The sequence below is a fragment of the Ptychodera flava genome, chromosome 1, assembly GCF_041260155.1.
Source record: "Ptychodera flava strain L36383 chromosome 1, AS_Pfla_20210202, whole genome shotgun sequence".
In the NCBI taxonomy this organism is placed as follows: Eukaryota; Metazoa; Hemichordata; class Enteropneusta; family Ptychoderidae; genus Ptychodera; species Ptychodera flava.
Window position 1 is genome coordinate 30112817 of NC_091928.1, and position 17462 is coordinate 30130278.

At 38.5% G+C, this 17462-nt stretch overlaps 1 protein-coding gene across 1 annotated transcript; it reads right to left on the reverse strand.

The window, feature by feature from the left end:
* Positions 1–3295: 3295 nt before the first annotated feature.
* On the reverse strand, positions 3296–16898 carry LOC139134956 (apoptosis regulator BAX-like). The gene is made up of 6 exons (XM_070702074.1): positions 16759–16898; positions 15866–15914; positions 12066–12309; positions 11246–11381; positions 8496–8612; positions 3296–8045 (listed from the first exon to the last, which is right to left on the reverse strand). Exons 2-6 carry the CDS (start codon positions 15909–15911, stop codon positions 7938–7940), a joined length of 651 nt encoding a protein of 216 aa, XP_070558175.1. The 5' UTR covers positions 15912–15914; positions 16759–16898; the 3' UTR covers positions 3296–7937.
* Positions 16899–17462: the final 564 nt, after the last annotated feature.

Sequence of the window (17462 nt, forward strand, 5' to 3'; positions counted from 1 at the left end):
TCTTTTGTTAGTCATGTGCTGAGCTTATTTTTTAATGTAACCTCACTTGTTTGGTATCATAAAAGGGAATTTATTCCTCTTTAAGATGACATATTGTACTATGCAATATCTTCTACAGTTTTTGTGAAATATGACCAAAACTTACCCCATACCCCAAAATTTAACATTGCAAATTACAGTAAATCTCAAATTCTACCGATTTTTTAGCTAGGCATAATAAAAAATGCAATGCTTTGTATGAAATCTGTTTTATTTGATACAGGGACATGTCATAAATGTGAAATAGACTTTTAACAGAAAAAATATTGGGACTCTACAGCTGTAATAGTCATATTTTGAAGGGTACCGCAAAATCACAGTGTTGCAGATTTGCATGCATTTTTGTTAAACCTGTCTTCCTATAAGTCATCTGCTGAGCTTGTTTTTGAATATAACCTCACTTGTTAGGTATCATTAGAAAGATAATTTACTAATCTTTGAAATGACATATTGTAACATGCAATATCTTGTATAGTTTTCATGATATATGACAAAATACGGCTAGTTTTCAATCTGGTTCGAACCCACAACATACGGCATCAGTCGCCTAGCGGAGAGGCCACAGAGAGAACCGCTCGGCTAAATCTCCACTCCCAAAAAAGAGTGGTTCAATAGCCGGCTAAGTTGTTACATTTTTCTGACTGAGACCGCTCCACACGTTGTAGAGTTCGTGAAGCACTCACGCACGCATGCTCACTATCACACATCGCACATACAAATTTATCAAGGCGAAGAAACGAATTTCATCGCTTTAACTGGGCGAACGATAGCTTACCCCATACCCCAAAGTTTACATTGAAAATTGCAGTCATAGCTAAAACCAAATTCTATTCTGTGTATTTATGTACTCTCGATTATTAATATTAATGTACTTGGTTAGACTAGGGTGGTAAGAAATTGATGTGTTCGCCAAAAAATCGGATTTTGGAATTTTACCAAAATGTAGATTCACTGTACATTGGAGTCTATGAGAAAACTATGAATAATTTTTTTACAGTGCCAGACTAAATTAATATGAGCTGTTAAAGGTGTTTGGTAATTGATACAAATATACTTGATTCAAATAGGGTATTTGAAAGTTCAGATGTTGTCAACAATTATGATATTGGAATTTCACCTAAAAGTACCGGTATAATGTCACTTGTCATGGTACTTGTAGTAGACAAAACTTGCTATATCTCTAATATGTAAGTAATAGGAATTATTCATTGCCCTCAGTGAGCTTGATTTACAATAAGACAATTAAGCCTCAGAGTTGCCAAGTCAAGATGTTCATGTGACAGATAATTATACTTTTGTTCAGATTTACAGTTGAATCAGAGAATGAAATCATGCAACGCATCATTTTTATCTCTCAGAATATTTCTGAACACTGTAACTGCTTTTTGACGGGACAGATACTTATGAAAATTGAGTGACCCCCCCCCCTGAGCTTTTTGAAAAATACATGACCCCCCCTCCCCCTTGCAGTTTTCAACTTTGAGGTGACCCCCCCCCCCCTTGATTTTGCTGGCCCAGCCTGGCCATAATAACTGAACGCTCCCTAAGCTTATTTCTCAATAGGGAAGTAGATATTCTGAGTGTTTCAACACAATTGAACACTTCTACAACTTTCATATTGAACTCGCTGCATACTGACAACTCAGATCGAACTTTAACATCGACGCAACCATGTGTTTTTTCATTGTCATAAATTTTTATACTTTCAATGCAATTTTCATTCAGTCACACGCAATGCCCATCACCTGCTGTCACGAACTAACTGCTGGCCATCACGTCGAATGCTTGCAATCAAATTAATAGTCATGGTGTACCTTGACAAAACGAAGAAATTTCAGCCAAAAACTGACCCAATTTGTGTCCGATTTGCAAAATTCAGACGTCGCATAAATGTGTTGACAGAGCTTGGAGCAGACATGTCGCAGTCTCATTCAGAAATCCCACATGCCCGCGATAACCCGACGAAGTGTAGGGCGACGCCAGCGGGGGTACTAAAGTATTTGGAATGCAGAAACATGAATTTGCTGGAATAAAAAAAAACAAAAACGGGCAAAATAGAAGCGGCGATTCCCATAAACATTTTACTTTTTTCTTTCTGGCCTTATCACCATTTCAATGTATAACCGAAGTAAATAAATTTTGTATATGCTGATCAGTGGGGACTTTGACAATGCAGTAAAATGGTAGTTTTAACTTTGACTGATATCAATTCTTAAATTATCTACTTGTTGCCTCATGCTTCGACCAAAGGGACCTCAGTCTCCGATGATAATGATGATTAAATATTTAAAAATGAAGAAACGGCGTAAACGTGTTCACAAATAACGTAACAGCATGATGGGATATATGTTTGGGACAAGAGTACATTTTTCAGATGATGACAATTTTGATGCTAAACTCATGCTGGATATACATTATTTTAATACAAAATGCAGCATATACTCAGAATAAAAAAACTCTTCAATTGAAATTTTTGTGGTTCAGATAATTGTCTATTTATGATTGCCGTAGTCAGCCAAATATCTTAAATTTAATAGAATGCGCCTCAGGGACAGACATTTGGACTCTCAAACTTTTTCAATTCTTTTCAAATCTACCACTTGTGGGGGTTCATTTCAAAGTCTTTGTAGATGAATTCTTTTCACCATCTTAGTTTTTGAGAATAAAATTTTATTTTTCTCCTCAGAGTTAACACGGAGATGGCGGCCATTTTGAATTTTAAATGTCTGTAAATCTTAGGTAATTTGTTTCTCTACTACCAAAATTTGCATATTGATCCCCAATTTTTTTCTTGATTTCGAAAATGGTTTAAATATTCTTTGGGGAAAGTTTGAGCAAATGTTAAGTCTTTCACTTTTTAGGAACATACTATCTTAAGAGTAAAATGGCAATGACTTTCAATGACATCTCATTGAATGTCAACAGATCATATTTGACCTTGATATTGTCTGGAGATCATATTTGACCTTGATATTGTCTGGAGACTGCACTAATTGAATGATATGGGACAGTGTGAGGCATGACCCTGGAAACACGATATTTCACAAGTGTTTCCTACTTTTGTTGGTGTACTTCAAGCATGTGCTATCACTCTTACTAATATGTTCCTAGGGAGTTCAAGTGCCACTACCGGTACACTACGCTATGCTGCACTCATTCAAGTTTGTAATCACATCCAAACTCCCTCACGAGACTGGCAATTACTAACACTCAATTGTTAGAACTTACCATTCAGTGAGTCGGGGAAATGCAAATGTCTTGAAAAAAAAACTTGATCTTTTATTGATTTTGTGACATCAATGCAAAACTGCAAATATTGACTGTTGGTATTAGAAGGGTAAGTTTAAAAGACTTTAAAAGAAAAAGTACGACTTTAAAGCCCTTGTAACTGTGACCCTGTATATGTGTTAAATGCAGTGACATATTTGACACTGAATTCCCTTTCAACTGACTTTTAAAGGGCCAGTAATGCTAACTTTTAATGAGTTTTTCATTATTTTCAATTTACATGTCAATTGCAAGTTCTCACTCTACTCGCAAAAGAATGATAAAATACCATTATTTAGCTGGTCAACATAGCATCTATGTGTGTAAAATGCACTGTTATTGTTTACAATTGAATTCTAGTCCAGACCAGAATTCAATTGTCGAGCATAACAACACAGTTTACACATGTACAGGCTGAGTTGACAAGCTGAATACTGTATATATCAACATACTTTGGGGAGTAGAACAAGAAATTATAGTTGACATTAAAATCAAAAATAGTGAAAAATCATAAAAAGTTAGCATTACTGGCCCTTTAACGGACAAGGTAAACGTATCTAACACATATACGCATGGAGCTGATGAGAAAAATACCAAGTATTTTCACCATTCTTTTCACCAAGATAATAGATACCAAACAGACATACAGTAAAAAATTATTCCAATTCACAGTTACTGGGGCTTGAGTGATACACGCAACAAATTCCACATAGAATTGTATCCCTTTGGATGACAAATCACCACAATTGCAAAGACATGTAAATAAACATAAACAAAACACAGATACACCGCTGTAAATTCACATTGATTTCAGTTGTATGACTGCAATATTTGCAACATGATGAAGAAACCAGATATGAACTGAAAATGCTCACGTGTTTCATTATATATTGCATTTATGTGCAAGTTTGAACCTTTGCTACATGCTTTGCTACATTTAAGTGTTATGATCAACACAATGAATTTCACCACAGATCAATTCTAAAGGTCATTAAGTATTCAAATATGTAATTAGCTGAAATAAAAATAATTAATTTCTTTGAGTACTGTCATTGTATCACAATATAGCATGTGTAATTACCTTTGGTCAAGTCCTTCAAGCTCTATATGCCAAACCGTGAAAGCTTGTTAGCTATTTATGCAAATTATGAATTAGCTGACATGAAAATGCAAAATGACTTTCAATACTGTTATAACCTGGTATAATGATCAATGTACACAGCATGTTTCGCCAAATTTTATCAAGTAAATGCCAGTATATATCCCTAATTTGGAAGGTTCATTAAATATGCGTATTGGGAATTGGCTGAAAAAAATGTCAAATGACTTTCAATAATCTTGTATCATAGTATCTTTAATGTACATAGCAAGTTTTGCCAACTTTGGTCAAGTCAAAACAGATAAATATCGCTAATAAATGCGGGATATCGGACCGCAGGCGGGCGAAGATTGCATTATAAGCGCGCCAACCCAAACTCACTGCATGGACATCACATTTACGAAATCGAAGTCCAAAGTCAACTACGTCATTGTTAGAATAAGAGAGGTTTTCCATAACACGGGAGCATACCACCACAAATTTTGCACAGATGGCGTTGCACTGGCATTGAAAAAGGGTGCATGGGAGCATGGGAACGCGGGCAGTTTCCCTCGCTATGGGTAGGAAATGCATTGAGCAAGACACACTTCCGGGTTCGCAAAAAAACGAGGATCCCATTTACGGGGCGCTCAAATATAACTATTTGCTGTGATACATAGCAGAGGCGTATATGTTTGTGATGCTGAGAATAACATCAGTAAATAATTGACGGGTTTTAAAAGTTGACGTTTTTTGCGATGAAACAGACTTCTGAAGGTAGCTCGCTTGGGGAACACGTCATCCCGGCCGCTGTCCGCTTTGACCCCAGTAATTCACACTGGTTTTGGTCGGCCCCAGGTACCCAGTCACTTCGACCCGTCACACTTTTGCCTACATGTCCACGGAGACGATTCAACATGTTCCACAACAAAGCCAAGACAAAAATTGAAAATATCAATAAAATGGCTTCACAAAGGCTGAAATACACGATACTCGATGAAGTATGAAGTTTATGAAATGAAATCAAAATTGACAACACAAGTGTTTGTCTCGGGTAATACCACTTGAAGTTGAACTATTCTACAGACTGTATTCCATACAGTGCAGTATTTGTCAGTGACAAATTAATCTTTGCAATACATTTTTTTGCGATGAGCTGGAAATTGATTAATATCGAGTTAATGTACATATATATTCCGTTATTTACTGGGACACGTTTATTTTCTCGATCCGCTATCTGCGGACTACGTGCTGAAGTACATTGACTGTTCATGTCAACGATCGTTTCTCCCTCTGCAGAGTTTCTGTATCCCGTTCAACAACGCTAGTACCTCGATCACACGATAGTGACGCTATGTAGCTGTGCAGTATTGAAACTTATCATAAAATGGCCACCTCGTCTAACAGTAACACGTATTGTCGGGATTATCGTACGGAAAAAAAGACTGCAAAAGTAAGACTTATGAATCATCATCAGAATTGAACACATCATGATTGTACACGAGTATCAACCGTGAATGCACGTTGAGCTCGGCAGTTACACAAGCATGGTACGCTACATGCATAGCCCTACGAGTATGGCGACAGTGTCCGGCTTTGGCTACGCCGGGGGCTACGCCGCCTACCGGAGGTGGGAGGCGGCGTAGCCAAAGCCGGACACTCTCGCCATACTCGTAGGGCTAGCTACATGCACTGCCGCGATGCCGATCGTATGCATTCCAAGGCCTATCCCGGAATTTGTTTCACAAACAACCTCAAAGGAGAGCAAACATACTTCTATGGACAATGACGAATACGTTTCTTGGCGAAGCAAAATCAAAACAGTGCAGAAGTACATGAAGTAGGTCATGGCCTTGGACTCTGTGCACGAACCTGATTGGACACTTCAATACCTTTGACCCAAAGTTATTATTCATCAGCACTTCCATGCCATGAGGCTAGGTAGAGAACGTATTAGCCCTGCGTACGATGCTGTGTGTTCCGCTACAGCTAACACACAGCATCGTACGCAGGGCTAAGAATGTATGTACTCATTTCTGGCGATCGAGCAGCGAGGGAAACAATCAATTACCAAGGATAAAGCTAATTTGCTAAACGATATTTTATCTTGAATAGTGAGTTGAATGAGTAATAAAATATCATATTTTTAATGTTCAATACGAGGTTGAAACACGGAGGGACCGTGGTTGAAACCAGAGCTATCCGCTGTAGCCAACCTGGACAAGCACTTTTCACAGCGCCCTCAAACAGTCGATTGTTTTCACTTGTCATACGCGGCGTAACAGAAAAATTAAAACTTTCATAACTTCATTAATATCCAAGCCACGCCCACCAAAACCTTTTCAGTTCTAGCCATTTGAATTCTGAAGATGTCTACCAAATTTGACTGAAATACGTTCAGCCGTTTTTGAGAAAATGGACCCACAGACAGACAGACACACAGACAGACAGACAGACATCGCTGCGACATATGCTCACGTGTTCACACGTGAGCAAAAAAAGACATAGTCAAAAGCAACCTCTTGGTAAAGATATAGCTCCTTAAAATGAACAGGATTGGAACTAATTTTGGACAATTGGATGGTGAAGTAATGTCTGTTTGATCTGCAAATGTAAGCTCATCTGCTTTTCTTTTTAAGTTGTACACTTGCTTTTATGAGTAATTTGTAATATTGCAACATTCAGCTATAGAGCACCTAATACTTTTGAGAAATTCGAAAAATATGAAGATCCAATTATCCCCAATCTATTCAAATCATGTTAATGAATTACACATGCATACACCCTGATAAGTATTCATCATATTTCCCCGGAAAAGCAATCAGAAATGACTGGTCGGCACACTCATGCATTATTCTTTTGTGGTCATTCCCACATTGGGCTACATGATGTTTTCCGTGCCTTTTCCTCGGTGAAAGATTGAAACTGCGACCTTGATCCAGACACTCACTTGTTCGTTTTCAAGGCACAAATCTATCTCTCAAAATAGCATTATTTAATTGTGTATTCAACATTAAAGAAACAAACGAAGTACATTACTTGACATGACCATTTGATAACATCGCTCTGAAGTAAAAAATTCAGTATTTTTAAATAAGCACAACAATAACTGTGTGAAAATAAACATCCGAAAAAAGTTATACCTGAACAGACATAATTCTGACAGAGCAAAAGTACTTAACCACTACAAAATGATCATGTAGCAAATTGCACTATTTCACATATTCTGCTCTAATGTTATGAAGGGTATGCTTACTGTATGCCATTTTACAAATTAGGATTGTCCACTCTACCACACACATTAATTATTTAAAAGTTTTCAAAAAGGGTAATATTAAAAATGGATGCACGATTTGGTCACTATGTTGAATAGTAAGCCCTGCTGTGATTGGTTCATTGTTCTTTGGCATGATTCATTGCTTGATAAGGTATCACTAGGTGCGTGTTGAATCAGAGCATCCCTGTTCTGAAAATGGACTCAACCACACCTTGCCATACTCTTGGTCCAAACCATTGAAGTGTAGGTGGATAGATGCACCTACGTAAGGGTGTGTTATTGCCACTTCATCCTAAACATTGCAGCGATGAGACACGAGACAGAAAGAGCACACAAGCCATAAAACTGCCATGTTGGTGACCCAAGGTATTCAATGATGGCCCCCTGTAGTAAGAAATACAAAACAATTAGCAAGGGTGAAAACCAGCAAATTGCTGAGGATATCAAATTCCTATCTCAATCAACTTTCATCTTTTAGGTAGATGATCTGGTTCGCTTCTTCAACTCTAACAATGACCACATGTGTATGTCCCTGGATGGCCTTGTCTCCATTCAGCAGAGGGCGCCCTCTCTGTTGATTATAACAATTTCTCTTGTTTTTTTATGATACATGGCTGCTCTGATTCCTTGCAAATATGGGGCTCATCTCTCTGCTTGTGATGGGTAAAGGCCAATGAATTCTCTTGCAAATGCTAGGTTATTTGGTGAATGATGTACATAACATACAGCAGCGATTACGAAAAAACAGATGAAAAGAAATCAGTATATTAATTATGGTCAAAACAAATCCTCTTTTTCATTCTTGCTCAGTGACATGTATCCTTCAACACTTACCCATCCCCCTCTGCTGATGATCCAGGCCGCGAACACCTCAACTAGGAACTTTACGATCTCCTTAATGAGTCGACGCACCCAATCAGGCAGGTACTCAGCCATTACATTGTCAACGGCCTGGAAGAGAACCACATTATGTTAATAAAAGTCATCGTTGATGACACAGTCCCCACTTGTTAATGGGTACTTTGATTACAGGTCCTCAGAGAGGATAGAGTCCTCTTCATTAGGTCTGTGATAAAATACTTTTGAATAAATTCGCTTGATACATGTCTGAGCTGTAGTTCAGGAGATGAAAAAATCGTAATAAATGGCCACATGGCGGCCTTATTGGATAGTATCACAGAACAAATCTATGTGCATATGTATGACAGACATCCAGCTCTATGGCTTTGCTCAGAATTAGATATACGCATAATTAATGAGGTACAGTATGAAGCATCATAAGGTGTCCCATCATATCATATATGAAGGGTGTACAACTTATGGTTACTGAGTAACGGACAAATATGTATATTTGAGGTCAAAGGTCATCGAGGTCACGTGACATTTTGTCAAAATAATTGTATTGCTAAGTTATCCCAATTTACCAAAAATCAGACCTCTAGCTCTATTGACTCGCTCAAAATTAGATATGCACATAATTAATGAGGTACAATATGTGGCGTCATAAGGTGTCCCATCATACCATATATGAAGGGTGTAGCACTTGTGGTCACTGAGTTATGGACAAATATGTATATTTGAGGTCAAAGGTCACCGAGGTCACATGACATTTTGTCAAAAAAATTGTATTGCTAAGTTATCCCTATATACCAAAAATCAGACCTCTAGCTCTATTGGCTCGCTCAAAATTAGATATGCGCATAATTGATAAGGTACAATATGTGGCATCATAAGCTGTCCCATCATACTATAAATGAAGGGTGTAGCACTTGTGGTTACTGAGTTATGGACAAATATGTATATTTGAGGTCAAAGGTCATCGAGGTCACATGACATTTGTAAAAAAAAAATTGTATAGCTAAGTTATCCCTATATACCAAAAATCAGACCTCTAGCTCTATTGGATCGCTCAAATTAGATATGTACATAATTAATAAGGTACAATATGTGGCGTCATAGAGTGTCCCATCATACCATACATGAAGGATGTAGCACTTAAGTTTACTGAGTTATGGACAAATATGTATATTTGAGGTCAAAGGTCACCAAGGTCACATGACATTTTGTAAAAAAAATTGAAGTGCTAAGTTATCCCTATATACCAAAAATCAGACCTCTAGCTCTATTGGCTCGCTCAAAATTAGATATGCGCATAATTAATGAGGTACAATATGTGGCATCATAAAGTGTCCCACCATACCATACATGAAGGGTTTAGCACTTGTGGTTACTGAGTTATGGACAAATATGTATATTTGAGGTCAAAGGTCACCGAGGTCACGTGACATTTTGAAAAAAAAATTGTATAGCTAATTTATCCCTATATACCAAAAATCAGACCTCTAGCTCTATTGGCTCCCTCAAAATTAGATATGCACATAATTAATGAGGTACAATATGTGGCATCATAAGCTGTCCCATCATACCATATATGAAGGGTGTAGCACTTGTGGTTACTGAGTTATGGACATATATATATATTTGAGGTCAAAGGTCACCAAGGTCACGCGACATTTTGTCAAAATATCTGAGATATCTGCGTGAACGGATGGACTCATGGATGGACTCATGGACGGACATGACCCCATCTATAAGCCCCTGGACTTCGTCCGTAGGGACTAAAACTGTGTCACTGCATCCTTTTTGCAATATGAATACGATGAGAAACTAAATTTTTATTTTTCTTGGCCTTATACATGGGAGTCTATGGACTGCCATATACATGGGAGTCTATGGACTGCCTTATACATGGGAGTCTATGGACTGCCTTATACATGGGAGTCTATGGAGGTGAAAACTAAAAAGTCCTCTAACACGGCCAAATTTGATCGCATTGTGAAACAAATCGACGTACATCTGTATGGGGTAGGGTACTATCCTTGTGCAAAGTTTGAAAGAAATTGACCTGAGCATGTCTGAGATATCTGCGTGAACGGACGGACGCACGCACGGACGGACGCACGCACGCACGCACGGACGCACGCACGGACATGACCAAACCTATAAGTCCCCGGACGGTGTCCGTGGGGACTAAAAAATATCTCATCATCCGTCTTGTACACGCATACACATAACAAAAAGTAGTCTCTTGTGCTCACTAACCCTTTGAATTCGGTATGTCATAGGTCCATGGGGTCAAAGTTCAAAGGGCTAAGGGGCCTTAGGAATTTGTTTCACTTCACAAAGTGTCTTTTTTTCATGAAGGTTTCTTGTATCAAAAATAGACCCTCAGAGAATTGCTTTTATTTGCCAATAATTGTTTGGTTCGATGATCTTTTTTCATTTGTTTTGTTTCGTAAGTAACAGCTTGTTCTTGTTCTTCTCTACAAAGCAAACCCTCTATGTAGCTTGTCAACACAGCTTCTATACATGTTAAGTGCAGTGTTAACTGATTGCTTACATGTGAATTCTAGAATTTACTCGTCAACCATAGCAATGTATTCTATACCTGTACAGAGTCAATTGACACGCTCAGTACTGTATATCTCAACAGACTGAAGCTGACACACAATACAAGAAGGGTGAATATAAAATCACTGAAAGTTTCGACTACTAGCCCTTTAATTGGATGAGACATGGCTTACCCTAGCTGCCATTCTGTACGCGAAATAGAAGAGGGCAACGATGCGTCCCCAGTTGATGATGCCGTCATCAAATATCACCCTGGCAACGGCGATGACGGAGTCAACTGAACTGTTTGTAGGCACTCTATCGATCATTCTGTGGAAAAAAGAGGAAAAGCAAATAATTGGACCAAATCGACATCACTTTTTATTGGCTATAATTTTTGATCAAAATTTTGGGGAAAATCTGAAAAAAATTGACTGGGCTATATTTTATAAAAGTGGCAAAAATTTACTTTGGCACTCAGAGGGTTAATGTGGAAGGCGACATTCCATTTGTTAGCTATGCTCTCATACAGTTTTGGTACTCCATCAGTTTAACACATTTTATAGTTTTAGTAAAATTTTACTGTGTAGTCCATTTGTTTGTCTATTATCGGGGAAGGGGGTAGGCTTATACACAACATAAACTGAAGGCCTAATATTATAAGATTAAATATACCATACAAGTATATTGATGGTGCAAATACAGCAATCTGATTGGTCAAGACGAGAAAAGAACCATGGTATATTCGTGATATACCATGGCTGGCACTCACGTGAGCTCTCGGCAAGAGTAAAATTAATTTTTGACGTTCCATGCCAGAATTTCGATATACTGTCATGATATAATAGCGATAAAGCACCCACAGCGACAGTATACCACTCGATTTTGACAAGTTCACTTCATATATGCACTGGCTATCGCTCGTGCATATATGTCATGAACTGGTCAAAATCTTGTGGTATACCATTGCTAGGTGTGCTTTATTGCTTAAATACATTCTAAAATTTCTTCTACCTCTGTAATTCATAATCTTGGTCCATCTCATCAGCGATGACTCGTAGAGTTGCGCCAACTTGCTGCCAATTTTCGATCATTGGTGGTTCGATACCATCGACTTCCTCCAGTTCCTCACGAGGCGGGGCATTTCCAATGCCGTCCCTGTTGAATCGTTCCACGATAAAATCCACCAACAGACGTCTGGCCTGGGCTCCAATATCATCCTCTGTACTCCGCTGCCTACCAACTCCTCCGTAAGCACCTAGATGTTTTCAAAAAAACATCACAAGCAGAAATCATGATTGATTTTGTTAATGATTTCCTTATTTATATCAAACAAAATGATTTTGGTATGTGGACAGTATTTTTGTTGAAATTAACAAACAGAAAAATGTCTTGCTGTGGGCATAATTTTGGAAGCGTGTCACTCATTGGCTGGCATTATATCTTTGATGTTAATGAATCATTTCAAAACAGCCAATCAGCTGTTCAAAGCCTTAATTTCAGACTCCTTAAGTTGCTGTGAATAATTACAATCTACAAATTGGCTACAACCCTCTGAGCCAATGCACATCAGCCTGTAAATATTTTCAAAAATTAATTAATGGTTATTCCACACCTACTGTAAAGTGGTCTTAGATTGTATCTGCGCTTGAAGGTGCCACATTTTCGTGAAATAGCATGGTTTACATGTGTCTCAATCTAATTCACAATTTGCATATCTTTGTTTTGTATAGCATTAAACATCCATTGAGTAACTGTGACTTTTGATGCATTTTTGACCATTTTTGTTTCCGCGTCCACCAAAGTTTCTCATTCTAGTCACCAAAGCATGTTGAGATACACACAGTATTCAGCTTGTCAACTCAGCCTGCACATGAGAGAACTGTATTGTTATCGTTGACAAGTGAATTCTGGTCTGGACCAGAATGCAAATGGAAACAATAATCATGCTTTTTACTCATATAGACATCATGGTGACAGTGCTTAAAGGCATGGTTCTGGCGTCAGATTGTCTTGCCAGAAAATATACTTCCTAGATTACAATTTCAATGGAAAACAAAAGACTATGACACCTTCATAATCTTCTTACAGACTAGAACAAACTCGATCCCTGGGATCGACTCCTCTACCTTTAATAGTAGGTGTTTTCAATATGCGTGGGAGAGAAGAACAAGAACTTGCGATTGACATACAAAACAAAATAAGTGGAAAAATCATCAGAGCTTACAGCTACTGGCACTTCGATATTTCTCCCTTAAAAAGTGTAGAAATAAATATTTGAGCAGATATATCTGCTCAAATAGCACATACTATGTGGCCTTTCATTTCTATTATTGTAATTTTTTTGCAGGATTTGTGTCCCAGATGAAGTTATAGTGTTTCAATAAATCTGTAAAACTTTAAAACAGTGAAGCATTTCATCATAGATTTATAACACGCCACATGCTCATTCCGTGTCGCGATTCGCCAGAATACATAACGTGACGAGAAAATAGATACGTCTAGTCCCCACCAAATCGACAAAAGTGACGTCAGAGGGTATTTTTTGAAAAGCTATTTCCCTAGGGAAATAGTTCTGACCAAATTGGAAAAGTGTTCGGTCACGTGACCGTAGTGTCGTCTGCAGCTTTGCAACAATGGCGGGTGACTAGAACGTGATGTGCGTCCGGGGATAGGTGACGACACATTCTCTAAAAAAGATTTTCCAACATTTTCAAACATTCTAACAGCTTAGGAACTTGAATAGTTCATTGACGGAAAAGATTAAGGTGCAACTAAGGATGTCGCTAGGTATGCTTAGAATATTTTTTGAAAGAAAGTGGTACCATGTACAACTGAAAGCGCTGTGCCACATCGCCCAGTATAAAACTTGTCACAATGGATTGTTGCAGTGCAAAATATCAAAACACATTAAAAACTATATAACAATACAACATGAGCGTGTGGTGTGTTATAAAACACCTATAGCCTGGTCTTTATTCGGGCTATAGCGCTCGTCTATTACCCCTCGTGGCCGTGTGTTACCAGAAACACATCGCTATACCCCTCGGCCTATGGCCTCGGGGAATAGCGATGTGTTTCTGGTAACACACGGCCCCTCGGGGTAAATAGACGGGCGCTATAGCCCTCATGACCAGGCAATAGGTGTTTAATATTCCACTCTAAACAGAAAGCCAAACCCCTATCATGTGACCCTTTCACCACCATGGTTTAGCCCACTACCCATTGTTGTCAATGGTCATTGTGGAACTTTTCACTGAGAATAGGGGTGAACTGGGTAAGCTTAGTTTTGGCTTTCCTATTATGGATCTTTCTTCCCCTCTGCTGAAATAGGAATGATGAGATGACTGTAGGAATTCTGGTAGGATTGTAAACGCATAACCTAGGTGCTAGGTTCCTTACAACTCAGCCATGTCCCGTCCCTCTGTTAAACTTAACTATGCCAAGCAAACACATCCATGAATACATTTATTCATGTGTTAAAGTGAATGACTGAATTACATCCATTCACACACAAATGGGGCGCACTACACTTCTGTCAGTATTGACCTTGAAATGAACACATTTACATTTGGTTTGATTGTTGTTTTGTTTTTAGTTCACCAGGGTCAAGATGACGTTGTGATTTCATACAACACAAGATGATTTGGTGATGAAGTTACACAGACTGACATTTAATTTCTCATTCCTCTTTTCCAAATTTCAAAGCCAAGGTACAGGCCCTTACATGAGTGCACCCTAACATTTGGATAAGTGCTAAAATAGGTTTCCTAGGGGGCTTTGGATATGGCTAGTCGATACAAATCATGGAGAACTGTTCATGTTGATAAATGAATTAACTTCAAGACAGAATTTCAATTTCAACAATAGCAATGAATCTGATAGATAGATATATAGGTCACCTTGACAAACTGCTTCAGTAGAACGTGCCACAAGGTATAAACCAGAAGTGTTGTTAGCCCTCTGAGTGTGCTTACCATAATTTTTCCCTTCAAAATTTCAGTTCAACATTTTGTAAATTGTTATGCATTTTTCTGTACATTTTTGTAGTTTTTGACTGAAATGACATGATATCCTATTGGCTTCAATATTCAATGATTCAATGATTCAATTTTATATCATAGTTCATGAAAAAAATGTGAAAAAAATTGTTTGGGCTTTATTTTACAATACAAAGGTGACAAAAATTGACTTAGGCACTCAAAGGATTAATATACGGAACAAAAGTATAGAAAACACTTTGTGAGAGTTACAATTGCTGTGGCTGTTAGCAAGCTACAGTTTCTATCATATCATAGACGGCACATAATTGATATGGTTGTCACCACAAATTTTACACAGATGAAGAATGTAGCTGTATAGAATCAGGAAGCCATGATCTTTATCGATAAAATGTTTTCCAGATGAGAGTGTACCACAACGTTTGTTGGCAGTTATGAACGCACTGCTGATAAACAGGAGCTTCAAGGTCAAGATCAGCGACACTTTCCAAAACTCAAGAAGTCCATGCGAAAATGAAAGCTAGCTGGAGAAAAAATGCCACCACTTTGTCCAATTTTGATGATACTATATAAAATACACTTCTTTTTATTGGAATTTCACAGATGTCATCACAGGACTGTTTGAAATACGTACCGTACTTCCCCCTGTGGTGATATTTTATAATTGGGCTTCCTTCTTTGGCTTCACCCTACAGTTCATTGATTTCTACATACTACATTCTCATCAGCCGTCTTCAAAAGTATGGCAGAATTGATCTACAAAAGGGGATATAGTTGATGAAGGGGTAAAAAGTTTGTGAATTCACACCGTACCTTGTTCCTCATGAGGAGGGTCATCTTGTGGCCCACCTTCTGCCATTATCTGTAAGAGGATAACAGAAAGTCAATGTAAGATGTTGATAATGTATTAATTGTACATGATTGGTGAAATAAACAGAAAGGTTTGGACAAAATTAGAGTAAATCTCTCTCTCTCTCTCTCTCTCTCTCTCTCTCTCTCTCTCTCTCTCCTCACACACACACACACACATACATATAAACACATACACTGTCACACACATTCACATCACCTTCCTACAAGCTAAGTTGAATGATCATCTGACTATGTTGGCAGTAGCAACACACAGCACTGCAGAGCTACACGCTTGCTATGGATGGAGGTTATCCCCATGCTGTAGTACAGTAACTTGAGGGTTTTGCTGGTGGTTGTGGGTTGGAAACCATGGCAAAACTTCGAACTACTGTACTGCTGGTTTTGCCGTCCGAACCACATACCCAGGCAAAAAAACCTCGAGTTACAGCACTGCGGGCTACATGCGCGGCTGTGAGACTGACAATACGCGGGTCAAGCGCAGAAAGAATGAGTTTCTCTATTCATGGATGTAATTTGTAAAAAATAGACTACTCCATCGCGCCTGTGAGTCAGGCAACAATCGATTCTCCATATGGTCTACAGGCAAAGACAAGTTCCTGGTCACTGGAGTGTAGTACAGGTAGACTGAGAAGCGGATTTTAATATCAAAATTATGGCTATCTATGAAAAAACCGGCACTGCGAATGGAATATCAAGATAATCGTTTTCCTCACGACGGAGTCACGGTAGTGAAAGTGCTGAATTGGGTGTCGTACAAAGAAACTGCACTTCGAATAAATTGTGATTCGATCGTCGCTTTATCTCGGCCGTTCTTCAGGTTAGTCAGTACTTACCAGTAACCCAAGATACGTTTGCTTACGACAGCCGACATTAACAATGTCATAAATTCATGAAATTTCGCGGAATCGGGCGGTGGAGTCCGGAGATGCAGTCGGCTTGGTTTTCCGGTACGGTTGACTAACCCAGTTCAAAGGTCATACACAGCGCCCTCTTGCATTGTGTTGAGTACTTTTGAATCGCTTCTTCCTCGATACCTCCGATCCACAGTCCCCTGTGCTCTAAAATTCCGCCCTGTGCCTATGCGCCCAATAGGCCTAAAAGGGGCACAGGTAGTGAAGTAAACCCATAGGGAACGCAGAAATCTGGTTGTTGTTGTTGTTGTTGTTGTCTGTATTGTTATTAGTGTCGTGTTGTTGTTGTTGTTGTGTTGTTGTTGTTGTTATTGTTGTTGACCAATAAAATTCAACGAAGATAACTTTTGTGTTGTGGTTCGTGTTTCAAACGTAATGTAGATGTCATAAGAAACGCTACAAGGACACTATCATTCTATATGACCCGATGTTACTCTATGCCAACGTACACTCTCTTCATGAAAAGAGTTTACGTTGGCATTGAAGTTATGATGGTGACTATATATTTCCCTTTCGTAGCGACATTTTTAACCAAAGATCCTTTCACAAAGTTACAAATTAAAGCCCCGTTACAGCTGTATCTTTTACCAACCAAAACATTCCATCCAATCTTAGATGTTGTGGAT

What these genes read in the sequence shown, in the direction of transcription:
- LOC139134956 (XM_070702074.1), bottom strand. Translation starts at nt 15,911, where the DNA reads ATGGCAGAAGGTGGGCCACAAGATGACCCTCCTCATGAGGAACAAG. An exon ending in CCCTCCTCATGAGGAACAAG is followed by an intron (nt 12,310 to 15,865) that starts GTACGGTGTGAA and finishes GAAAACATCTAG; the next exon opens with GTGCTTACGGAGGAGTTGGT. An exon ending in CGTACAGAATGGCAGCTAGG is followed by an intron (nt 8,613 to 11,245) that starts GTAAGCCATGTC and finishes GTTCTCTTCCAG; the next exon opens with GCCGTTGACAATGTAATGGC.